This window comes from Tamandua tetradactyla, chromosome 4 (assembly GCF_023851605.1).
Source record: "Tamandua tetradactyla isolate mTamTet1 chromosome 4, mTamTet1.pri, whole genome shotgun sequence".
NCBI classification, from domain to species: Eukaryota; Metazoa; Chordata; class Mammalia; order Pilosa; family Myrmecophagidae; genus Tamandua; species Tamandua tetradactyla.
In genome coordinates, this window is record NC_135330.1 from 183055095 (window position 1) to 183082994 (window position 27900).

The following is a 27900-nucleotide window of genomic DNA, read 5'->3' on the forward strand; positions in this document are numbered from 1 at the left end:
AGTTTTTTCATTGGTTTACTTCCATAGAGTATGAAGTTGTACAGTGTTTACAGTGTTCTCAGCTGTGTTTATCCAGTTTTACTTAAGGTATAATCTCTTCTTTTTGAGTTTTTCCACTGTTAGGCATACATACCTACATTCTGGTAAAATTTATTCTTTATTTTAGTAAGAGAAGTAAGTAGGTAGATGGTAGCTTAAGCAAAGTAAGGTGCAGTTGGACTGAAGCAGGTTGAGATGAGAAACAAAATAATGAGCCATGTTTAGAATCTCATGAATTTGTGAGGAGCTAATTAACATTTTTGAGGTATAAAGTATGTATATACTATATAATTCACCTGTTTTAAGGATACAATTCATGGTTTTTAGAAAATGTGCAGTGTTGTGCAGCCATCACATGACCTAATTTTAGAACATTTCCATCACCCCCAAAAGACATCTAGCAGTTACCTCCTTTCTCCTCTTATGCCTCTTTGCTCCCTCCAACCTCCTGGTTCCCCGCTCTGCCCCAGTGCTAGGCTACCACTAATATGTTTTCTGTTTCTCTGGATTTGTTTATTCTGGAGATTTCCTATTAATAGAATCATACAGTATGTGGTCATGTGTGATTGGTTTCTTTCACTTAGCCAGTGTTTGATTTGTATTTTCCTAAGGACTCATGATGTTGTGCTTCTTTTATAGGCTTGTTGGCCATTTGTGTGTCTTCTTTAGAGGAATGTCTCTCTGTTCATATCCTCCTAATTTGTCTTTTTATTATTGAGTTCTAGTTGTTTTTAGATATACTGTGCTTACAAAGTCCTTATTGGATATGTGATTTGCAAGTATTTTTGTAGGGGTGGCTCCACTGTGGCACCCTGGGGCATGTGCATGCATCCATGTAAGACATACGGGCACAAGTTTGAACCTTAGAAAATCTGACTCTTGGCAGAACGTTCTGTGATCCTCAAGCAACACCTAAAGATAAGAGGCCTCTTAGGCGCTACTCTGAGGCCATTTCCCACTCAGCCTCCTTATTTTTCCCTTGTGAGGGTGTCATGAGAGGCAATTTTTCATCACCTCTGAGTTCAGGTGAGGTATGGGGCTTTTTGTCTGCCACTAAAAGATAATTTTCAGTAAAAGATAAAAACCTTTATTCTAATGCATATATATAAGTGAATACATGTTAAAGATTTTATTTTACTCATAGTGAGGGAACCACATGTTATAACCGATTCAGAAATAAAAAAGCACAGATTTATATGGAGTAATGTTGAAATGAATGTGCAAATAAATATAAAACTGGTATTTCTACAGGAGTGAGAAATTATACTAGACAGGGCAGAAAATATTTTGTGTGTCTATGAGAATTACTCTGCATCGTTATCAGTTACCCACAACTTACAGAGTTACAAAATAGCTCAAAGACAGTGAACCAAACCGGAAGAGTGTGCTGTTTGTAGACAGCACATAGTCTTCAATTGAGGTACAGTGTTTTCTCTACACTCTCATGGTCTAATAATCTTCCTTATAAATGAATGTTGAAAAGCCACAGCACTTATCTTCTGTGTAACGTATAATGTAAATGAATATGGTTTTAACTGATTAACATAGAATTAGGATTGGGTGGACAGTAAGAATATGTTCCTGACAATTTATAATTGCACTTGGCAGTGGTTTTATTGAAGAATGGCCCTCTCTTAGGAATTAAACATGTATCTAGGGATCTTCCTACCCCTTTAAGGCAAATTAAGTAAGCTCTATTTTTTTTTAATTTTAAATTTTAAATTTTTCCAAAATTTTAAAAAGATGGAGGAGATGAATACTTTCAAATAGCTTATTTAGAAAAATCTATATTTTAAATTTATTTCTTAAAAAAATTATGTGGCACAGATATGCCAAAAATGTTAATATTTGTTAAACTTGCATGGTTTATTTCCATACTTTCTGTATGTTTGAATTATTTAATAATGTTTGAAAATTCACCCCCCCCACCAAAATATGAATGGAAAATTTGGAGAAGTATAGATAAGACTTAATTATGAGAGGCCGAATATGCAAACGGGCAATGTGTGACCGGCTCTGTATGAAAATAGAACACTGACCCAAAATCCTTGCAACGGTTTTCTGACAGTGGTCAGGACTTAGACACGGACTACCAGCTTCTCTATTTTTTTGTCCCTTGCTTCCAACTCAGGACCAACCAGAAAAAGCCAAAATGTTCCCTAAACTAATCACATACAATGCCCCATTTCTAGTTAGGCTGCCTCCGGCTTTTCCTACAACAATTTCCAATCAGCATCTTCCCCTTTTTCACTCCAAAGCTTTCCCCTTCCCTGGTCTGTCACTGAGTTTCTGCCAAACGTCAGTGATGGTGGTTGACTCTGAATCAACAGCCTGGTCCTTATTTTGATAGTCATCATTTATTTCCACAGTGATTAAATGTATACATTCATATATATCCATATATGCCTCCTTTTACAACACACCTCTTCTTCACAATTCCCTACTCCCCTCATGAATGCTGTGTATAAAAATACTGAACAGATTCTAGATCCCTCATTTTATCCACCAGGATTAAGCATATTAAAGCAGTGAGAATTCACTTATATTGTTAGTTTTGCTGTGCTGTCAGAATTATTGCTTTATCCTTTTTAATATACTTAATTAGTATTGTGGAAAAGGTCTTGAGTTCTGCCTGGACTAGTATTATATATGGTTGTAAAATGATCAGATTTATTTGTAGTAAACATTTGACACAAAAATGGAAGTTTTTATTTCCAGCTGTTGAAGACAAAATGATTGAGTCCTTTTATCTGTATGGACATATATTGATTTGCTTCCTCACCTCAAGGGGAAGTGCCCTGTTACCAGTGACTTGTTCACGTGTAGGGTCCACCCTTCATTCATGTTTCACGCACTGCTTGAGGAAGTGTCATTTTTCTAGATTCACGTTCTTCCTGGAACTTCTTTTCTATTTTCCCCCTATATTTTGCCAGTCTTACTTATGCTGTACTTTCCCCCATCAGCCGTTGGTTTTTGGAGGACCCTCCCTTATTTTTGTAGGTGACAGTTTTATTAATGTTAATAATAATAATAATAATAATAATAATAAAAAGACTCTGGATGCTTCACTTCCCTTCTCTGAGCAGCTTCAGTTCTGTCAGTCTGGGAGCTTACCAGGCAGGGGTAGCATCTCAGTATTGTTGCATTCTTCATGAACTGAGGACCATGTGGTTATTTCCGGTATTCAGCGGGAAACACTCGCCTGCCCCACACCCCTGGAACAGCTCACAATTTTCTGAAATTGAAATTGATCCCAGCCTTCCAGAGGGTAGACCAGGTGGCATTCTCTGCACTGGGCAACTGAGTTGTTAGTAAGTCATTAGGAAACCTGCTAATTGAGAAACTGAATTTAGTTCCTGGTGTTAGCTTTGCACTGCTGATGAAAATCGCTGGCCTTCTCTAGAACCCTGTTGGTGTAAGTTTAGCTAATGCTTATTGAGCAATATCATTGATCCTATCTAAGAAATTCCTATCTGAGAATGCCTGGAAATGCATATTGGTGCCTTCAACTTCCTGCCCCTTGAGAGATTCATGACTATCCATTTCTTCATTCTTAATCTTTAAAAAAAAAAAAACTTAAGCCTGTTTGACAGTGAACAGTTAGGCTGACATTTGGTTCAAACCTGGCATAATTAAGAAATACACAAAAATAATTAGAACCAATAAGTTGGTTTTTATTGCTAATTGTGCAAGGAATCAGAATTGTAGGGCTAAGGAAATTATAAAGGTCATGTAGTCTCATCTTTTCGTTTTATGGCTGATGAAATTCAGCACAAATGATAGTGAGACATGGTCATGGCAGTCAGCTGCAGAGCCAGGTTTAGTGATTCTCAGCACTTATCACTCTGTATGTTGAAATGATTATAAACTTCATATTATACTAGGCATTCTGTTTGTTGTATTTTTTACCTTTTGAACATTTAATTTTAGCCTGCTTAGAATTGAAACATTTGTAAAAAGAACAACACATGGAATACCCTTGATTTTAAATCTAAACCCAAAGAAGTCTTTCCTACCCTCTCATGTCATTTGTAAGATAATCTAAATAAATTTTATGACCTCATAAAGTGTGAGTTTTTTCTTTATAACTCTCTGGGTTCTGTTATGCTGACTAAGCTGGTCAGTCCAAGTAGGAGGATGGTAGTGTAATTTCACTGATGTTCCAGGGACATTCAGTTTCAGTCCATTGAGTTTTAACCTCCTAATAGAAGCAAGAAAACTGTTATGTGCTTCTGTTTTCATACTTAAGTGGCCAATATAAGGGTGCCTTTCTTATAGGGTTTAGCTTGCATTTAATATATATATGGTTTATTCTCAAATGAACTTTTTCTTTTGGTGATTTAGGGAAGTCCTAATGCATGATCTTGTCACATAGACAGGATTAATAATTCTTACTTGTATTAGTTTAAATGACATATATACTGTTATTATATTTGAGTTGTTTTTAATTTATTTAATGATATCTATCAGGCAGTGTCGAGGATATGAACTTACCTTAATAAAATTCATTTTAATTACGCTTCCATAGAGACAGGCCATATTTGTCCCCCGGCTGGATATAGAAAGGACCACATACCTTGTCATATGAGTGTTACTCGTGATTCTTAGGAAGATCTTGAGCTTTCAGAAAGTCATAGTAGTGTGCTTGTTGCTACTCTTGAAATTACACTGCTGTTTTTGAAGTTTAGGAAAAGGCTTTTAGGATTTTCATTTTGTATTAAAAGTTGTGTTTTATGCTTTTCTTTCCTTATCATTTATAATATATTCTTTTTCAATATGACATCTCTTCCATGAGAAGAGAAGCATCCATTTGGCTATGTTCCAAGAAAATAAAGGACTCTGTATATTTCCTTTTCATATGTAGAGAGTTATTTATGAAGCTCTTAAGAAAGCTCTTTTTGTAGCTAATATTCCTTATTGATGGTCTCACACCAAATAGGAAGGTGATAAGAAAGACCACTGTGGACATTGAAATGTCCCTTCTAATGAAGTTTAAGGGCCAGAGATGGGCAATCTGACTTTCAGCTTGACCAGACAGAGATGCTGGTATGACCACTGTCTGCCTTGTTTTGTTTTTGTTTTTGTTTTTTTTTTTTGCTTTTTCCAATAGAATTTTATTAGGTTACAAATTTACAGTTCCAAGGCCATGGAAATGTCCAAATTAACTCATCAATATGAGTATACCTTCTATGAAGAAAGGCTGATGGCTTCTGGGTTTCCTCTGTCACATGGGAAGGTGTCTGCTGGTCCTTTCCTCCAAGGTTCAATTGCTTTTAGGTTCCTTGTGTCCTTGTTTGTTCCTCAAGGGACACCTCTCTGAGCTTTCTTGTGAGTCTTCTTTTAGTGTCTCCAGGGTGTTTCTCTTCTTCACTTAACTTCATCTCTTTGCTCTATATACCTGTCTCTGTGCCTTGTTTTTGAAAGTACTCATTGCAAATCTAAGGTGATCGTTACTATAGAACCAGCATGCTCCTCCGAGGGCTCCACATCACATTCTTAGGAAGGAAAAGTGCACTTAGCTCATTTGTATTGAGAGCCACTCATCTCTTGCCAGGTAGCAGCCTTGTCCATTTCTGTTCCCTAGAAACTTTGAAGGATCTTTCATGTAGCTCTGCTGAACATCCCTGAAAACAAGATAGGAATTTATTCAAACTAATTTGGTCTTTTTCCTTTAAGTTAACATAGGCCCCAGTGAAAGGAATTATAGGTGACTATAAACAGAGATGAAATTTATTAAAGGAAATGTACAACCATTTATATAGCTACAGTGCATAATGTGCTATGAGGAGGATACAAATGTGAAAAAGACTTCCTGACTCCACAAATGTGAAAAAGACTTCCTGACTCCAAGGAGTTGAAAAGCGAGCAAAAGGAAATAATAGGACAAATAAACAAAAAAGGAACCCTTGTGCGACTTATAACATCAAGCAAAGAGATACTAGATTACTTATGTTACCTCGGCCTGTTTGACTATAAAAAGTGAGGGTTTCCTAAAGTAACAAAAGAAACAGGAAGGGAGATGAAACCTCATATTAATACAATATCTGTTGGGCTTAGCACATTGTTGTGTTTCCTTTTCAATAAGTCATTTCATTCTCTTGACAACTCTGTGAGTGAAGTGTTACCATCACTGTCTTATAGATGGTGAAGTTGAAGTTCAGCAGTGTCAACTTGCACAAGTAGTTTAGAGTGATTAAACCCATAGTTTGTAGACTCCAGTGGCAGTTCATCTTTCCTATTGCATCACACTGTTTCTTCACCTAAGAATATTTCAGTCTCCTTTCCAACACTGTTTATTACACCCCAGAAAAGCTGATGTCTTGAAAGGTCTTTGGGAAGAATTGGGATTGGTACACTGGACTACATGGTAGAGAACTTCTTATGCTGAGTCTACATTTTGGTTTCAGATCAGTAACCAGAATATCTTGGTCACTTCAGTGCTGATAGCATTCTGTATGGCTGTGTGTTTTTAAGGATTCTTGTACTCAGAAAATATTTACTTAATGCCATTTGTGCACAACTCTGGATAATACAAAGGTGAATCAGACCAAATTGTTTTAGCTAGGAAAGACCTGTAAGTATAGAGACCTGAAACACTTGAAGAATTCTTAATTTGAAGTCATAGTTTTACTTTCTAATTCCATTAAAGATCTTTCCCCCAAACAGATGACCATCATTATCTTTCTTTTTGGACATTTTAAGATTTTTAAGCATTCTATTTTTAAATGAAGCCACCTTATCTTATTTCCATTGATAATGAACTTTTAAAGTTTACCTCTATATACCACTTAGTGGGAGTATAGGCAGCCTGCTCCGATCATTTACTTGAAAATTTTGGCCAGTGGTTTGAAGAACTTAGACTGTGGGGGCTGAGTAAGATTCAGGAAGAGTGCAAACTTCGGTTGAACTCTTCCTGAGCTCTTCCTTTTTAATCCGAAATGATGCTCTAAGCCAGCTGTACACATTTCTGCTAGTATAAACTAGCAGTAAAGCCAACACTTAGATGAGGATGTTTGCACCCAGGTTCTTAGGGACCTCTGGTAACATTTTGCTTTCTTCCACAGTGTGCCGGAGAAGAGAATTGGGTGGATAGTCGGACCATCTACGTGGGACACAGGGAACCACCTCCAGGTGCTGAGGCCTACATTCCGCAGAGGTACCCAGATAACAGAATAGTGTCTTCCAAGGTAACTTTATCTTCTGGTCTGAGTGTTTTATTAATTACCTAAAAGAAAATGCTTTGGAGAGTATTAATTTTTGACAGCAATTACCAACACTTCTATTAGGACTGTTATAGAAGCTGCTATCTTCTCCTGACTAAGGACTTTTGACTAGAACTTTACAAAATGCGTTTGCAGTCCTTATCCCTTTGACTGTTCCAGAAACACTTTTCAGATATGCCAGGAGGTCACAGCACATTTTCTTTACTTCTCTTTTGCTTACGCCATGGGTATAGTGGCAACTTTGGGACATTCAAATCTTACTATGGCCACTTAACAGCTATTTGGCCATGTGTAAGTCATAAACTACTCTCAGCCAGAGTTTCTCCATTTGTAAAATAGAAATGATCCTGTTACCAGTGAAATAATATATGTAAGATAACTTTGTAAACTCTGAAACACTGAATAAATATGAGAGTTTATCAATTGGATACTACAAGTTTAAAGAAGAAATATGATTTGAATTCATCATTTAAATAAAGTGTTTTATCTTTTCATTGACTGGGAGAGTGGGGTATATTTTACACATTAGAGAATAGCTAGTAAAATTGGTCTTAAAAGTAGGAGTTAGAGTTTAGTTGTTGGCTTTTGAAGAAGAATGGTACATAAGTGTGACATGCTTCCCAGATTATGGAGACTTTTTCCTTTCAGGTACATGAATGAGTATGTGCCTGAGCATATGCAGACATATAAAATAGATTTATCTAATAAAAACTCAGAAATGGACAGCACAATACTACCCAATTGTAATGCAATTATGTTAAAACACTGAATGAAGCTGCATGTGAGGTATAGGTTTTTTGTTTTTGTTTTTTTTGTTTTTTTTTTCGTTCTATTATTGTTTTAATTCTTGTTCTGTTGTCTTTTTATTTCTTTTTCTAAATCGATGCAAATGTACTAAGAAATGATGAATATGCAACTATGTGATGTTATTAAGAATTACTGATTGTACATGTAGATTGGAATGATTTCTAATTGTTTTGTTAATTCTTTTTTTAATTAATAAAAAAAATAGATTTATCTAATCTTTTGTAGGCTATCAAAAAAAGCTATCATTTTTAAAGACTGCTTCACAATAGATAAGATTTTCTTTTCAAAGCACACTCTTGATCCATTTGGTGGAGTATGACTGGAAGTTGAAGGATGCTTTTAGTATTATAAATCCCCTGTCAAAGGTGTTTGGAGGAGAAAACCAAAGCAGTGATTTCTAAATCCCATTTAAGACCCCTTTATTATCTGATTCAATTTTCAGAGCCAATATGTTGTTTTCATATTTTCCTTATTAAAAAGTTTTATGAACTGTAGGTCACAGTAACTTTAAGATGCCTTAAATTTTAAGATGTGTTAACCTCCAAGCTCCACAAGTTAGCACGGTATTCTTTTCTTTTGCTTCTCTTCTGTTCCTGCTGTGGCAGTCTCTTTATTACAGCACCCTGTATGAACTAGAGCACTCCCGGAAGCCTCTTCGGTTTCTAATCAAGGAAATCCTGTGCTGGGAAGTGTGTAAGAATAGAGTTTTGTTGTAGAATTGAAGGTTTCCAGGAGACTTCTGGAAAATATTTTTCCTAAACCTCCTTCATATCAGGAAGCTCTAGAGCAGGAACTAAAAGAATAACGTCAATATACTTCAGAGGAAGTAAATTTAGGGAGAGTGGGTCAAAAGTCCCCGGCTGCTGAGTCCACATGTAAAATAGATTTAAGTGTTGGGTAAAGTACTTGAGCAACTTTAATCTCAGTTTTAGATTAAAAAATGGGACTGTGCTCTCAAATATGTGTTTGTGCATTATCTAGTGCATTTTCAAAGAGACTAAGATTAATGGTATAATCTCAGTTTCAAGTAGTCAGTGTTACCACATTTCAGAGAAACTAAAGCAAACCTCTCTTGCTATTCAAACTCAGTGAGGAAGAGGCCTTTAGAAAGGTGGATGACTTAGAATCAAAGCTGGTAGCTGGATTGATGGTGGGATGGATTTAAAAAAAAAAAACCAAAGTGGAAGTCCAGAGCACATCATTGAGACTCCATATTTTTTTTGTTTCAATAACTGCTCTTTAGAATCTACGAAGATGGACCTTAATTTGTAAAACATAAGTATACAGCCAGTTTTGCAGAATGTTTGCAGTAATGTATCTCTTTTCTTGGGAAGAAAACTTTTATTTCTGCCTTTTAAAAATGACTACCAGTGGATTGTGCGAAGTTAATCAAGTAGGAAGCTCCAGGAATCGATTCCCTCACCAGAAGAGCTATTGGATTACTAAAAACGGTTTGAATCAACTATTTTTGGAATTTTGGAGTCTAATGGAATATTTGCAGCATCCAAGGAAGAGTTGGGTGAAGAGGCTGTAAATATTGGTGAATTTCACCCTCCCTGTAGCGGCTAGCAAGCCCCGACCCCTAGCAGCAAATAGGAGCAATGGGAACTGTAGCCTGAGCTCCGGGTGTAGCTTGCTCCTACCTTGGTGTACTGTAGGGACCTAGTCCTCCGATATCCACAGGAGAGTGGTCTGATCGTTGATGCTTTGGATTAGCTACTTTAGATCTCTGGTGGGGGCACCCCTTAAGCAAGAGTGGCAGAGAAATCTTAAATATATACCTCTTTTTGGTTTTTGTTTTATTTATTTTCTAAAAACATTTTTTTTTGCGAAATATATATATATATGCAAAAAAGTGATAGATTTCAAAGTATATTTTAGCAAGTAGTTATAGAACAAACTTCAAAGTATGATATGAGTTATAGTTCCATAATTTCAGGTATTTCCTTCTAGCTGCTCTAATACACTAGAGGCTAAAAAGAAATGTCAATATAATGATTCAGTAGTCATACTCATTTGTTATATCCTATCTTCTCTGTTACAACTGCTTCCTCTCATTTGATCCTTCTCTCAATCTTTAAGGATATTTGGGCAATGACCACTCCCATTTCTTTATGTTGAGAAGAAGTGTTGACATTATGGGGTGGGGTGGGGGTGCAATGCTTGATGTTCTTGGAGAGACTGGTACCTTTGGGTTTCAGGGCTTATTTGGTATAGGGACAATATGGAATTTTTAAATTTATGAAAAGTAAACTGAGTGTAACTATTATAGAGTCTCAGATAGAACTCTGGGTATTCTTTAAGGTTTTCAGGAATACTGTTGGTTGGGGCTTGGCATACTGTGGCAATTTGCAATATCTAGCTGCTGTTTGTGTAAGAATAACCTCCAGAACAGCCTCTTGACTATTTGAAATCTCTTGACCACTGAAACCTTATCTTTTTTACAATTCTTTTCCCCCTTTTAGTCAAGAAGCCATTGTCAGTCCCTTGATGCCAGGGTCAAGCACAGGCTCATCTCTGGGAGCCATGTCCCACATTGTCAGAAAGACTTATAACCATGGAAGTCATGTCCCACATGGCAGGGGGAATGGGGAGGAGGATAATGAGTTTATTTGCAGAGTTGGGCTTAGAGAGAAAGGCCACATTTAAGCAGCAAAAGAGGTTCTCTGGCATTGACTCTTAGGGATAATCATAGGTGGGTTTAGCTTTCATGTTACGAAAATAAATTTCATAAGAGCCAGCCTTGAGATTGAGGACTGGCCTATTAACTTGTGATTTAACCTTCTAGAAATTTTATGGTACTGGCTCTTATAGTTAGGTCTTTCATCCATTTTGACTTAATTTTTCTATAGGGTGTGAGGTAGTGATCCACTTTCATTCCTTTGGCTATGGATATCCTTTTCTCCTAGCCCCAATTGTTCTGTTCCAGTTCAGTAGATTTGGAAGCCTTGTCGAAGATGAATAGGCCATAGATCTAGAGGTCTATTACCGAACTCTCAGTTGGCTTCCATTGAGGAATACATCTATCTTTATGCCAATAACGTGTTGTTTTGACCACTGTGGCTTTATAATAAACTTTAAAGTCAGGAAGTGTGTAAGGCCTCTTACTTTGTTCTTTTTTAGGATGTTTTGGGCTATTTAAAACCCTTTTGCCTTCCAAATAAATTTGCTCAATAGCTTTTCCTAGTCTTCAAAGTGGGTTATTGGAATTTTGGTGCTCAACTGATGCAGAAAAGGCATCCAATCACAGGGAATTTTATAGCTCTATAAGTCATTCTGGAGCTTGTTCTTGCACACTATGTAGATATTCCTTTTTAATTTCTAGAATACTAGAATAGTTAGAAGTAAAGACCTGCAACTGTTGAATTGTAGCCCAGTAGCCTTGACTCTTTTTTAATGCAATTTCATTGAACTTTGTTCTTATATCATATATTCATCCAGATTTTACAATCACTGGTTCACAGGGTAAGTCACAATGTTTTCACAATAACACAGTCACACCTTAAAATCTCTATAGTTAATCAACCAAGCAGCTTTGATTCTTGATAATGATTGCACAAGTATATAACTTTTATGGTGTGACTGTGTGATTGTGAAAACCCTGTGATTGACTCTTCCTTTATCCAGTATATGGGTAGCTGAGTAAGAAAATAAAAACAAACAGACAAATAAATAGATACATATATACATACCTATACACATAAAGGAGGGATAAGGTGTATGGGATGTTTTGAGTGTTCTTTTAATTTTAATTTTTTGGGATAATGAAAATGTTCTAAAATTAATTGAGGCACTGAATGGCCAACTATATGATGATTCTTTGAGCCATTGATTGTATACTTTGGATGGATTAAATGGTGTGTGAATGTATCTCAGTAAAATTACATTTAAAAAAGAGAATCAATGAAACCAAAAGTTGTTTTTTTGAAAAAAAAACAGTAAAATTGACAAATCTTTAACTAGACTGACAAAGAAAAAAGAGAGAGAAACAAAAATCAGGAAAGAAAGTGGGGACATTACTCCTGTACTAACAGATTTAAAAGGCCTGTAAAAGAAGTGCTATGAACAGTTGTTCACTAACAGATTAGAAAGCATAAATGAAATAGACAAATTCCTAGAAGCATACAAATTACCCAGTTGGATGCAAGAAGAAATACCAAATCTGAACAGATTTATAACAAGTTGAAGACATTGTATCAGTAATTAAAATCCTCCCAACAAAGAAAAGCCCAGGACCAGATGGCTTCACTGCTGAATTTTACCAAACATTTAAAGAAGTAGTTATACCAGTCCTTTGTAAATTATTCCAAAAAGTAGAGGAGAGAACACTTCCAAACCCATTCTATGTGGCCAATGTTACCCTAATACCAAAGCCAAATAAAGACATACATTATATAAGACATAAAAATTAAACATAAATAAATAAAGACATAAAATTACAGACCAATATTTCTTAATGAATTTAGACATAAAAATCGTCAATAAAATACTGGCACATTGAATTCAACAGTATATTAAAAGGATGTGCACCATGACCAAGTGGGATTTATTCCAGGAATGCAAGGATGGTTCAGTATAAGAAAAATCAATGTGGAATACATCACACTAATAAAAAGAAGGGAAAAAACCCATATAGTTATCTTAATTGACGCAGAAAAGGCTTTTAAAATCTTTTCATAATACAAACAGAAGACTAGGAATAAAAGAGAATTTTCTTAACATGATAAGGATATTTATGTAAAACCCACTGAACCTCAACTCAATGATTAAAGACTATAAGCTTTCCCCCAAGATCAGGTATAAAATAAGATGATCACTGTCACCAGTTACACTGGAGAGTTCTAGCCAGAGCAGTCAGGCATGAAGAAGAAATAAAAGTCATCCCAATTGAAAAGGAAGAAGTAAAACTATCCCTGTTCACAGATGACAGGATCCTATATGAATACAATGCTAAAGAATCCACAGGAAAGTTATTAGAATTAATAAAAGAGTGCAGCAAGTTTGCAAGGCACAAGAAAAACATGCAAAAATCATTTAGGTTTCTATACACCAGTAATGAACAGTCTGAAAAGGAAATAAAAAGGACGATTTCATTTACAATAACTTCTAAAAAGAGAACAAAGTGCGAGAACTCACACTTTCTGATTTCAAAACTTATTGCAAAATTACAGTAATTTAAACAGTGGTTCTGGCATAAGGATTGACATAGACTAATGGAATAGAATTAAGAATCTGGAAATAAACCCATACATCTATGGCCAGTTAATTTTTGACAAGGGTACTGGGCTGGTTTGAAAGGATGTAAATGTCCCCTAGAAAAGCCATATTTTAATCTAAATCCCATTTCATAAAGACAGAATAATTCCTATTCTACACTGTATATTTGAAACTGTAATCAGATCATCTCCATGGAGATATGATTTAATCAAGAGTGGTTGTTAAGCTGGATTAGGTGAAGATATGTCTCACCATTTTGGTGGGTCTTGATAAGTTTCTGGAGCCCTATAAAAGAGGAAACATTTTGGAGAATGAAGGTGATTCAGAGAGAGCAGAGCAGAATGACATAGCCATGAAAAGCAGAGTCTACCAGCCAGAAATCTTGGGAGATGAAGAAGGAAAATGCCTCTCAGGGAGCTTCATGAAACAAGAAGCCTGGAGAAGAAACTAGCAGATGACACCATGTTCACCATGTGCCCTCCCAGATGAGAGAGGAACGCTGACCGTGTTCACCATGTGCCCTTCCTGCTGAGAGAGCAACTCTGACTGTGTTCACCACGTGCCTTCCCAGATGAGAGAGAAACTCTGAACTTCATTGGCCTTCTTGAATCAAGGTATCTTTCCCTGGATACCTTAGATTGGACATATCTATAGACTTGCTGTAATTGGGACATCTTCTCAGCCTTAGAACTGTAAACTAGCAACTTATTAAATGCCTCTTTTTAAAAGCCATTCTATTTCTGGTATATTGTGTTCCGGCAGCTAGCAAACTAGAACAGGTGCCAAGTCTATTCAATTAAAAAGAATAGTCTCTTCAACAAATGGTGCTGGGACAACTGGAAATCCACATCTAAAAAAATGAATTTGGACCCCTATCCCTCATCATATACAAAAATGAAGGACCTAAACATAAGAGCTAATCTATAAAACTTTTAAAAGAGAAAATAGAGAGTCTTCAGGACCTGATATTATGTGATGGATTCTTTGATTTTATCCCGTAAGCATGAGCAACAACAACAAAAAATACATAAATTGAACTTCATCAAAATTAAAAACTTTGTATGTCAAAGGACATTATCAAGATCATGAAAAGATAGCCTGCAGAAAGGGAGAAAATATTCTGAAACCATATATCTGAAAAAGATTTAATATCCAGAATATGTAAGAAATTCCTACACCTCAATAATGAAAAGACACATGATCCTATTAAAAATGGGCCAAGGGTTTAAATAAACATTTCTCCCAAGAAGATATACAAATGTCCAATAAGCATATGGAAAATGTTCAACGTATTAGTCTTTTTAGTTTGCGGGGTACTGAACCAGTACTATGCAATGGGTTGATTTAGACAACAGAAATTTGAGGCTAGAAGAAGTCCAAAATCAGGCTGTGCTTTTCCCACAATAGTATGGTATTGGAAGCAGGCTGCCTGTGATCCTTCGCCCTTGGCTTTTTTGTCACATGACAATGCATATGGCAGTCTCTCCTGGCTTTTCTGAGTTCTGTTGACTTTCTCTCTGTGGCCTCCCTAGAAAGCCTTCTGTGATAGGATTAGGACCCATCCTGATTTAGTTGGGCCACATCTTAACTGAAGTGACCCCATCAAAAGGTCTTGTTTACAAGGGTTCACACCCAAAGGAATGGATTAAGTTTAAGAAAATTTTTTTCCTAGACGTGTAGCTCCAGGCCACCACAATTAGCCATTACAGAAATGCAAATCAAAATTACAGTGAGAGAGTACCCGAGTAGTTTAGTGGTTAGAGACCCGGGTTCAATTCCCGAACCATGCACCCCCCCACCCCCAAAAAAAACTGCAGTGAGCTACCACTTCACAACTACTAGAATGACTATTATTAAAACCAAAACCAGAAAATAACAAGTGTTGGCGAGGATGGAGTGAAATTGGAAACCTCCTCCATTGTTGGTAGAAATATAAAATGGTATAGCTGCTGTAGAAAGCAGTTTGGCTATTCTCAGAAAATTCTATTTTGGCATATCATATGGCATATAATTACTATACGGCCTGGCAAATCCCATTCTAGGTATTTATCCAATAGAATTGAAAGTAGGAACTAATAGTTATTTGTACACCAGTGTTCATAGCAGCATTATTCACAATAGTTAAAAGTTCACAAGTGTTCATCAACAGATTGATGGGTAAACGAAATGTGGTATATCCATGCAATGGAATATTATTCAGCCATAAAATGAAATGAAGTGGTGATGCATACTACACGTGGTTGAACCTTGAAGCCATCATGCTAAGTGAAATAAGCCAGATTTAAAAGGACAAATATTATATGATTTATCTTATATGTAATACTTAGAATAAGCAAATTCTACAGAGAAAGAAAGGAGAATAATGGTTACTCAATGGATACAGAGAGGAAGGATTGGGGTGTTATTGCTTAATGGGTGTTTTGGTTTCCTTGGCTGTTCAAGCAATCAACCATGCAATAGGTTTACTCCAAAAATGAGAATTTATTAGTTCATAGTTTTGAGGCCAGGAAAATGTCCAAATCACGGCATCATCAAGGTGATGCTTTCTTTCTGAAGACTGGCATTCTGGAACTGTCTGCAGTGATACTTGGTCAAATAGCAATGCACACAGCAGCCTCTCCTGGCCTCTACCTTTTCTTCCTAACTCTGTTGACTTTTAGCTCTTGCTTCCTGCGGTTTTTTATTTGTCTGAATTTCATTTCTCTTATAAAGGATCCCAGTAATAGGATTAAAAGCCATCCTCATTGTGGTGGGCTACACCTTAACTGAAATAACCTCAACAAAAAATCTTACAGTGAGTTCACACCTGCAGGAATGAATTAAATTTAAGAACATATTTTTCTGGGGTACATAGTTCCAAACCACCATAATGGGCATGAGTTTCTATTTGGGGTGGTGAAAATGTCCTGGAAATAGTGGTGATGTCCTGGAAGTAGTGGTGAAAGTTGTGCCATGTTGTCAATGTACTTAATGTCACAGAATTGATCACTTAAAAATGATTAAAATGATTTTTATGTTGTGCATTTTACCACAATAAAAGAGGCTTACCTCCTGTGGAGTTCCCTGTGACCAAATGAATGAGAAAGAAAAACGTTGAGCCTAGTTTACAGATAGTTTCACATGTCAGCACCACTGAAAAGTGGACAGCTGCATCATTATAGCCACTTAGCTGTGACTGTGAAGGACATTGATGAAGGACAGATCTCCTAATCAGCAGAAGTTTGAATGATGCATTTGGTGGTCTGCTTTGTAGTAAGAGATGGTCAGAAGTATTAATTTATGGGCCATTGTTAATGGTTTGGCTTGGTGGTCAGGAAATTTGAAGGAACAAGAATGCGAGATTGATGACAAGCAAGTCTAGGGAAGGGTATATGGGCAAACTGCTTAGAATGAACACCCATATTACTGTTTATCAAGGATCCTCAACCTCAGCATTATTGACATTTTGGGCAGATTACTCTTTGTTGTGGGGAGCTGTCCTGTGCATTGCACAATGTGTAGCAGTATCCTTAGCCTTTGCCTACTTGGTGCCAGTAGCACAGCTCACAGTTGGGACCACCAACTGTATCTTGAGACATTGCAAATGGCCCCTGGGAGGAGCAGACTTACCCCTGGTTGAGAACTTGTTAAATTTAACTTTTGTCACTCTCAGCCCATAGTTTCATCGTGTAAAGATCTTATTGAACACATTTTTAACTTTCTCAGCTTTATTTCATTAAAAAATTATGTATTTTTCTAAGGCTTTAGATAAGAAAATTTTTTACTAGAATAGGTGGCAAGAAAGAGACCTGTCATGGCATGCCATTCGCAGAATTCGTTTCATAATTACAGAAAAACAAGTCAGCACTCTCTGGTTAGGGCTGCTCAACTGATCACTGCCAACAGCTCATTGCATTAGCATCTTGCACTGTTTTCCATCTTTTCTAAGAGAGACTTTGTCAGTGATCTACCAAAATCTAGATAAACTATGTCTACCATACTTTACTGCTCTTCCTAGCAATGTAAAAGTGAGATTTAGTATAAAAGACTTATTCCTGCTGAATCCAGACTGGGTTATTCCTTTTATATGTGTTTAGAGAAACCCTATTTAAAAAGTTATTCTTCAGAGGAAGATATAAAGTCTGGAAACATAAATGTAATGGCTTGGCTGAACTATAGCCACCAGTTATTTACTCAAATACTAATCTAGGCACTATAGTAAAGGTATTCTGAAGATGCAATTAGAGACTCAACCTCGAGCATTATTGACTATTCTCTTTGCCATAATATAATCTAATCCAGTTAGGTTGCATCCCTAATCAATTACCTCTAAATTAGGGAGATTACCTTGGGTGGGTCTAACTCAGTCAGCTGGAATAGCCTTGTGTAAGGGCTTAGACTTTCCCTGAGGAGAAAGAGATTGACTCCTGCTTGTGGCCAAAAAGCTTTGGCCCATCCCTGAAGAGTTCCAACCTGCTGGGATTTCAGATGTGCTTAGTCAACCTCCATAACTGTTGGAATTTATATCTGCTTCTCTGCTTGAACTCAGGCTGATAAAATAGATGATACTGCAATGTAATGTATTTTGTTATTATATATCAATACATTATTGTGTATTTTATTGTAACATCCAGATTGTGTGTTATAATGTAACATTGATTATGTAGTATAATGAAAGATCAATAAACTAATTGTTATGTATTTATAAAAAGACTTAATTTTAAAAAAGTCTAGAAGTTAAGACTTAAGTGCCCTTGAATCCTGTAAATCATAAGTTTACTTTTAGTAAATCAGAAGGTTGTAAAAAGATTTATCATGTGAAAAAATATAATAGGGGATAAAAATGCTAATTTAGTTATTCTAAAGCTCTAATCTGGTAGATAGCACAGTTATTGGTGATTGTCCAATATCACATAGAAACAAAAATAATTGTTTCCCAGAATGGTTTCTTTCCTTTGCTTCCTGTCCTTATTCAGAATTCCTTATCCAAATCATGCTTAAACCCACTATTTGGGGAAATCCTATGAACTCAAGAATGATGGGACACTCCTTACTACTTTTTACAAAATTGTACTTTAAGACACAAAATTTATGTGGTTCCCAGCTTTGCCCTTGGGAGGTACAAAATGAAATATTAGGCTTGGTACTGTTGTTCTAGTTTGCTAGCTGCCGGAATGCAATATACCAGAAACAGAATGGCTTTTAAAAAGGGGAATTTAATAAGTTGCTAGTTTACAGTTCTAAGGCTGAGAAAATGTCTCAGTTAAAGCAAGTCTATAGAAATGTCCAATCTAAGGTATCCAGGGAAAGATACCTTGATTCACAAAGGCCGATGAAGTTCAGGGTTTCTCTCTTGGCTGGAAGGGGATGTGGCAAACGTAGCGTCATCTACTAGCTTCCTGTCCAGCTCCCTGGGAGGCATTTTCCTTCTTCATCTCCAAAAGTCACTGGCTAGTGGACTCTGCTTCTCGGGACTGGGTGGTTCTGCTCTCTGAATCTCTTACAATCTCCAAAAAGTTTCCTCTTCTATATAGGACTCCAGTAAACGAATCAAGACCTACCCAAATGGGTGAAGACACATTTCCACCTAATCCACTTTAACAACCACTCTTGATTAAATCACATCTCCAGGGAGATGATCTTATTACAGTTTCAAGCATACAGTGCTGAATAGGGATTAGAAGAAACGGTTGCCTTTACAAAATGGGATTAGGATTAAAACATGGCTTTTCTAAGGTACATACATCATTTCAAACCAGCACAACTGTCATCCATAACTTCAAGGAAACTGAATTTTGATTATTTAGAAAGGAAAGTCACATCCACCAATTAGTAAATGTTTACAGTGTTTCTAATGATTTCTATTTGTATAAATGTCTTCTATGTTTATCATTGCAGTTAAACTATAAAACACATCTTTGAGGCAACTGCTACTTATTATACCCAATTTATTCACAAAGAAACTGAGGCTTAGAGCAGCTTAATATACCCTGGGCCACAGAAATGGAAAGGCCAATCCTTAGGTGCTGTTGTCTGTCACTGAGTCCAGTGTTATTTCCAGAGTGCCAGTGCCACTCCATGGACACCCTATCTTGGTGGTTAACTTATTTTCTAATATCAGTAATCCAGAATTCCTGCATAATTTCCCATTTTTCATATCTTTTTTCACCAAACATAAATGAAAGAGAAGCCTCAACTCTGTGAGTTGATTGTATCCCCAAGTAGACTAATGACTAGGCAGATGTAGTGCAGGATCCATTTCCACGTAAACTCAGGTGAGGCTTCAAGGATGTTTTCAGATGCTCTCATTTTCCTTTCTGTCTGCTATCAGAGAAGAATGGCATCCCAAGGTTTTTCTCTTACAGGTTTTCTTATTGCCACATGATTCAAAGGTAGATCAGATGAAACTGCTCTCTTCTTTGTTCTTGAACCACACTCCAATCAAGTAATACAAAACCAGAGATTGATTTACACAAAGGAACAAGAAAGGCAGATCAAAACATAAAGCTTAAATGCAAGTGAAGTTTTCTTATTTCTTATCTCAGGGTTAAAAACACAGCGTATATAAAAGACTTTGGACATGAATTTTTTTTGTAAATGTGAAATGCAAGAAATTATTAATTGTCTCAATTCAACATAACTAAAAATATCTGTTATAGAAAAGAAAGATGCTGTGGTCTATTTACATTTCTTGGCTTCATTATAGAAAGGAAAATCTACTTTAATTCCATGCTGATGGCTTTGATACCAGGAATTTCCAGTATTAAGTACTTCTACTGATTGTATACCAGAAGGTAGGATTTATAACTGATTACAGGTCAAAGTATTACAGTTATCTTTTGGGTCATATGTCTAGGTAAATATTTAGGTTATTATGATTTAATAACAGTGAAAATTGTACAATTGGCCACCCATTATCAGCTTGGTAGCTTTTATATGTATAATAAAATGCTCATACTATTTTATTTTATCCATTTTTAATGATAATGCAGTCATGAATGTTTCGATTATTTCATGGGATTTTCCTTTTCTTATCATGCATCATAGGTAGTTAGCCTGTTTTGACATTATATAATAATCTGCAATAAATGCTTATTTATTCTGTAAAATGTAGAGATTACAAAGCATTATATCTTAACTACAGAAGTCCTTCAGCACCTGATTAAAATAAAGCAATCATTTGCATAGTTTTAAATACCAAATATTGCATTGGTTCCCAGGTAGAATAGAATTTGTGAAATTAAAAGGGATCCTGAAATAAGAACATTAAAACAACCAGATATCAATATAAACTGCTAGGGTTAATACAGTGTAGGTTAGAAGGATTGTAGAAGATGATATTTTATTTTGTATTTATTGTTAAAATTTTTTAATATGGAAACATTTTTCTTTGCATAGGCAGGCACTAGGAATTGAACCCGCGTCTCTGGCATGGCAGGTGAGAACTCTGCCTGCTGAGCCACCATTGCCCACCCTGGAAACTTTTAAAAATATACACAAGTAAAGAGAATAGCACAATAAATCTCTAAACTGATTTCCCTAATGTTAATAACAGTGTTAGCAGTTATTAACACATGGCCAATTTGTTTCATTTTATCCCCCAAGATTATTTTCAAGCAAATCCTAGGCAGTTTATCATTTCATCCATAAGTATTTCAGTAGGATGAGATTTTTAAATAGAAACTTTTTCCACTAATGTGACTATTACTGAGTAATTTATTACAGAAATTTGGAAAAATGCTTTGATTAACTAATGGGTATTAAATGTTTTGGTCTGGGTACTGAAGAATAAGATTGGTGTTATAGATTGGAACCACGTAATAGAGGGCCTTAAAAACAATTCAATTTTGGGATTTAATATCTCTTATATAAAGAATATAAAATCATTCCTTATAGATTACAGAAACATGGAATGGAACATAAACCCTGTGTTTATATAAAAACTTTTATGTCTTCAATAGCTTTGAAAATTAATGAAAAATAACTTATTTTTTCATTATGGCTTATTAAAAGAAAATATATATCTTTCCTAAACATTAAAAAAATACTCATTAAACAACTCTTTGTCAAGTTCTAGAATTTCAATTTATCTGTCATGTTTGAGTATCTACTTTGAGTCAGAACTTTGATCCTTACCACAATCCTTCAAGGCATTTGCTATTATTCTAATTTTATAGGCAAGAAAACCAGCACTCAGAGTAGTTAAGTAATTTGCCAAAGATTATACCACTTTTAAATGGCAGGGATGTGATTTAATATATCTGACTCCAAAGACCACGTTTCCCCCACTATCCTAATAATGTAAATATTTCAAAATTTTCATAGAGTAGCCAAATTATCTCATGACCAGGGTAGCAAATTGAAAATTAAGTAGCATATTGAAAGTGCTCGTTTTTACTGGTAGTTGGATTTTTTTTTTCCTGCTCTAGTAGCAAAGGTGAAAATCTAGCTCTAGCTATGCTTTCTATTCTACCTAGGTTTCTTTATTTCTAACCATGTCACCTGCTTACCTGCTTTAGACCCTCAATTTACTTGTACTTAACTAAAGAAAACCTAGTGTGGTTGCCAGAAGAGTGGTTCCCTAAAGATTTCCATGTCCCTATGCCTGGAACCTATGAATATGCTAAATTACATGGCAAGGGGGGATTAAGGTTGCAGAGGGAAATAAAGTTGCTAATCAGTTGACCTTAGACTAGATAGATTATCCTGGTCTATCTGCATGGGCAAAAATAATCACAAGGGTTTTTGTAAGTGGAAAAGGGAGTCAGAAAGCAGAGTGATGTGAAGTGAGAAAGGCTTAACCAGACATTACTGGCTTTGAAGATGGAAAAGGAGCCAAGGAATGCAGCCAGCTTCTAGAAACTAAGAAAGGCCAGAAAATGGATTCTCTTCTTGAGCCTCCAGAAAATAACAGCCCTGCTGCTACCCTTAGTTTAACCCAGTGAAACCCATTTCAGCCTTCTCATCTCCAGAATTGTAAGGTAATTAATTTGCATCATTTTGAGCCTTGAAATTTGTGTTTATGACAGCCTCAGAAAATAGACCTAGCTGTAGCTCCTTTAGAAATTTACTGTACAGACACAGAGATCGAATATATAGAGAAGGAAGCAGTGTAGCTTTGAGGTGGACGGGTTCAATTTCTGACTTTGCTTTCCTATGGCTGTTTGACTTTGGCAAGTTAATTTCCAAAGCAAATAGGATTCCTTAATTTTTAAAAATGTGCATGGTGCAGGAAGGTGGTTCTTTAAAGAATCTAACTACCAAAGAATGTAATTTATTTTTAGACTGTTCTTAAATGCACTTCAGAATCTCTAAATGATCTCTGAGATGTTTAAGAGAGCTAGAGCTGTGTGGATTGACAGTGCTATTAACTTGAGCAATAATCTTTGATTCAAGTTTGAAATATATACTTTGTAAAGCTAATCTAGAAAAAAAAACTTATTTCCTTTTATAAGGGCTTAATATGAATATTTTCACATTAATAAACCAAATTAATTTATATCATGTAGGAGAACTATCAACCTTTTATCTATAGGAAAGAATCAGGATCCCACAGTGTGTTAGGAGTCTCCAAGGCCACCCCTAGGTTTGATGATTTGCTAGGGCTTACGAAACTGCATATAGCTGTACTCATGGCTATGATTTATTATACTAATAAGAAACAAAGCAAAATCAGCAAAGGGAAAAGGCATATGGAGCAAATCTGGTGGATACCAGGCACAAGCAAGCTGTGTGGAGCATGGATAAGCAGAAGGGAGTGTTTTGCACAGTAATTTAAATAAAAAGGAGCTTCCATTTCAAGCAATATTTTGGAAGATAAGTACATTTGGACTAGAATGTGCATGAAGGAGCTACCTAGAAAGTGGGACATGGGATGCAACTCAGCAGAGCAAATTTTATCAGGTTTCAGGGCTCTTGGCCAAAGCTGCCAGACCCCCCACCTCTCCTAGCCCGAGATCTTGGGCCTTCAAATGAGGAGGCCACAACCCTAGCCCTGGGCCTGCATTCACCAGACCTGTGGTGGTGTGGCAGCCGCCCTCTGTAACTCTTCCCTTTTCTTGAAGGATGGTACATGTTAGCAGCTGAGTAGCTCTATCAGCTTGATTCCTACCTGTAGGATCCTAGGAGTCCAGTGGCCTTCCTTCATTTAGTCCCTTTCTGTCCCCTTCAGTCCCAACTGGCAGTGTCTTTGCAGAGATGGTTGATTATATCCATAAGTCACATGCCTAATCTCTTTAGCAAACTGTTGTCCGACCATGCCCTTCACCCTGTTTCCAGAGCAAACTATCTGGATAGGCTGAGAATTCTCCATATGAAGTGCTGGTTCCCTTGTGCTTCACAGCTCATTTCTCAATTTATCTTTTTCCTGTTGCATTTTAACTATTAGCAGCAAGGAGAAACCAGGCTGTACCTTCCACACTTAATTTGGAAACTACCTCAGCTTTATATCCATGTTCATTGCTTACAAGTGTGCTCCACAAAACAGTAGAAATAATTCAGCCACATTCTCGACTGCTTCTTAACAAGAATAGTCTTTACACCATTCAATTACATGCTCATCATTTCCTCTTAAGAACTTACCAGGAAGACTTTTTTAACGTCCATATTTCTCTCAAGCTCTTTAAGGCCATTTAGACTTTTTCTAGCATGCATCTCAAAATTCTTCCAGCATCTACCCATTACCCAATTCCAAAGCCATTTCTACATTTTTAGGTATTTGGGTATTTGTTACTGCAGAACTCTACTTCTTGGTACCAAAATGTGTTTTGGTCAGAGTTTTCCAGAGAAACAGAATCAATAGGATACATATATATGAATATTTAAAGAGTTTTTGCTTGTTATTTTTTAAGGAATTATCTCACAAGTGGGGCCTGGCAAATCCAAAATCTTTAGGCCATGCTCTGATAGGTGGAAAACTCAGGCAGGATTTTTATGCTGCAGTCTTGAGGAAGCATTTCTTTTCTGGGAAACCTCAGTTTTAAGACCTTCAACTTATTGAATGAGGTCCACGCACATTAGCCTTTACTTAAAGTCAGTTGCTTGGAGATATTAGTCACTTTTACAAAGTAACTTCACAGCAGCATCTAGATAGGTGTTTGACCAAGTAGCTAGCATTATAGCCTTCCCAAATTGACACATAAAATTAACCATCTTTATTTGGGTTTTATTTTTCATTTTTATTTTTTGGGTTTTATTTTTCATTTTTATTTCCTTCTGGAGTAATGGAAATGTTCCAAAATTGATCACGGAGATGTATGCACAACTGCGTGATGATACTGTGAGCCAGTGATTGCATACTTCAGGTGGTCTGTATGGTGTATGAGTGTATCTCAATGAGACTATATTAAAAAAAAAAAAATTAACCGTCACAAATTCCAACAGTTTGTAACTTAAGAATACAGAATCTTTTTTTAAACCATTAATTTACTGTGATGTATATGTAAGCAAGTTTAGAATGTGTTGGATAATTCAGGGCCTTGCCAGACTTTAGTTATTTTATTAAATGTTAAAGAGCTCATGTTTATGATCCTGGGATTAAAGCAATTCCTGATATGAGTATGATTACTAATGTCAGGATTTTGCATATGCCAGTACACTCCTCTGATCAGGAGTTTACAATACTTATATTTAAAATACAGATAGATGGCAAAGGATCACAGTACAGATTGTGCAGAGCAATTTTTCTATTTTCACTAAACTTTTCATTAGAAGGCAAAAAGCACATTAGATGGAATCTTTAAAAGAATATCCAAACTCACTGTTTTCTATAGGTTAATAACAGGCATGACATAATTTTCTACATGAAAGTTTAAAGTGAAAACTCTCCTCCTAAGGCAAAAATTAAAAATTTAGAGAATATATGGTCCCCAAAACTGTCCTCCTTACTTTCCTCTCCGTTCTCTCTAATGCTTATGATTAAAGACATCATACACTTCTGTTCTATAGAAACTCTTCAGACTGATTCAAGGTGATCTAATAATTTTAACTAGTATTCTAGTTTTCTGTCACCACTTAGTCATACTGTCATGAAAATGAGATTAAAATGAAGTAAAAAATGCTAAACATGTATTTTTGAATTAACGATCATAGATTTCTATTTCAGAAAATTGCTAGTAAAATAATTGTTAAATTACTCTGTGGTATCTTGAATTATGTCAAATTAGATCATTCATATATGCTAATTTTAGAGTGCAAATTCTGTGTTAGCAGTTTGTTTTGTGGTTGATATTGTTAAAATTTTCAGCAAACATTCTAAAATTTGAACTGAGTTTTGTATTTAAAACTAAACATTTTTTACTTTGAAATCCAATGCTACTTAATATGCAGTAGAGTAACGCTACAAGAAGTAAAATGTGATAAAAAATGATACATTTTTTGTTTTTCTTTTATACAGTACACATTTTGGAACTTCATACCCAAGAACTTATTTGAACAATTCAGAAGAATAGCCAACTTTTATTTTCTTATCATATTTCTGGTACAGGTAAGGCTGATCATCATCATCTTTTTCTATTTCATCAAATGATTTTTTTCCTAACTTATCAAATGTAAATCTAAATAAGTAGTTTTTTTTTCCCCAGGTAGTCCATACCTTGCTAATTAAAAGGAAAAGAAACTTGGGGTCCTTATCCACAATTAGTCCATTTATTTTCTCCAAACACAAAATATGTTGGTAGTGTGAAAGTAACTATGAGTTAAAACATAAAAGTAATTAATTTATGTTCATAAGTTATTTATGACTACCTTTCTGTCAGTCATTATCATCCCTTTAGAGCTGGAAGGGAAATCAAAAGCTTTCTAACCTTTGGAATAAGTCTACCAGCCAAACTAAGTAAGATTATGCTTATCCTCTTCTTAAGTGTGAGTAGATGCTCTAGAGAAAATCCACAAAAGCTACATATAAAAAAAAAGTTTTTTAAAAAAGTGAAAACCACAACAGAGTATGAATTAGGGAACAATAGGTTAGATGTGTTTTAAGCACAGCAGTCTAATTTTTCTCAATAATAAAATACAAAGGAAGGGGGGGGCCGCGGTGGCTCAGCGGGCAAAGTGCTTGCCTGCTATGCCGGAGGACCTCGGTTCGATTCCCGGCCCCAGCCCATGTAAAAAACAAAAAACAAACAAAATACAATAAAACAAGAAAATGTTTAAAGATGTTTCCCTTTCTTCCTTCCTTCCTTCCTTCTCTCTGTCTTTCCTTCCCTTCCTCCCTTAAAAAAAAAAAAAAAAAAATACAAAGGAAGGATTTTTAATATTTCCCAAATGCTAAATTGTCCAAGTAATCTAAGAAAAGTGTGGCACCCAGAAACACAGTTTACTGTAATCAGACTTGGTGTCTTTGCTTTTCTCTACCAATGTTTCCTTAAGGAAACTACTTTCAGCCTTCTAATCATTTAAGTGGAAATGTTACGCATGTTATCTAACATATCTTTTGGTAGGTTAAATGTGGTAACAGTAAAGCACTTAAAGGAAATTTTAAGTGGTGATACAACATGGGAAACTGATCTGTCTAAAGTCACTGATATGTGTTTTTGAAAATGATTCTACAATTCTTTTTTAATTGCAGTTGATTATTGATACACCTACAAGTCCAGTAACAAGTGGACTTCCACTATTCTTTGTCATTACTGTCACAGCTATCAAACAGGTAAGAATTTTAAAGACAGAAAGGAAGAAAATCATAATCCAAAGAATATGTTTTGATTCAAAGCAAGATGATATAGTTTACTTTGGCTAGTTCATATAAAATTTAACTAAGTTCTAGAAATTCACTGTTTTAGATTGATACTCAAGTTAAAATCAGAGAGGTTACATAATTGAGTAGCTAGTTTGATGCCCTTTGAGTTAGAGAAGACTGTTTTTCACATTGTTAAATCAACCAGAGGTGATAGCTAGTTTTAGATGAGTTGCTTAACCTGTTTGTGCCCTAGTCTGTTTTGACCACAAAGGTAGGATTCCTTATAGAAGTGGGAACCTTCAGAGCAGAACATGCTAATTTCCTTGACCCATGTATAGTCTTCAAGGGTGGGGTATATTCCTTAGAAGGCATCTCAGGTATTTTCACTATCCACTTAGCCAATTAAATTTCAACCCCAGAGAGATTGGGCCAAGTTAGGAGCCGCTGTTTTTTTATGTGAAGTGAGTCGGGGAGATCTCTTTACTGTGTCATTGTAGTATTGGCTGGATTGGGTGAGAGTTGGCTTCTGATACCTTGCACAAACAGCACATCAGTGTGAAGGTGAAAAATGGGATTTCCTCAAATGCATTTTATTGTATTAAGTTTGAGGACATTTTGGCCATTATTCCTTAAATAAATATTTTTTCTGTCACATCATCTCTCTAATCCTGTGGGACTCCACTTACACATACGTTAGGATTTTGTTGTTCCAAATCTCATTGATGTTCTCTTCATTTTTTTTTTTTTTTCTGTTTTTCATTTTGGATAGTTTCTATCCTGTTTTTTCAAGTTCACTAGTATTTTCTACTCAGGGTGTATTCTGCTGTTAATTCAATCTAATCTGTTTTTTTCTTCTTAGGATATTTGATAGAGATTTTTTTTGTTTATTCCTTTTCTTTCCTTATCCTGCTCCTGCCTTTCTTTATCTTCTTGAGCAAATCCAGTATTTTTATGATA

General features: G+C 35.8%; 1 protein-coding gene across 3 annotated transcripts in view; it reads left to right on the forward strand.

The window, feature by feature from the left end:
- Positions 1-27900, forward strand: part of ATP11A (ATPase phospholipid transporting 11A) — a 231704-nt gene that overhangs the window by 106235 nt on the left and 97569 nt on the right. For all 3 annotated transcript variants that reach the window (XM_077158705.1, XM_077158706.1, XM_077158707.1), the window contains exons 2-4: positions 7104-7226; positions 25660-25749; positions 26833-26913. In XM_077158705.1, the coding sequence (XP_077014820.1) occupies positions 7104-7226; positions 25660-25749; positions 26833-26913 (294 nt within the window). The remainder of the gene's footprint in view (positions 1-7103; positions 7227-25659; positions 25750-26832; positions 26914-27900) is intronic.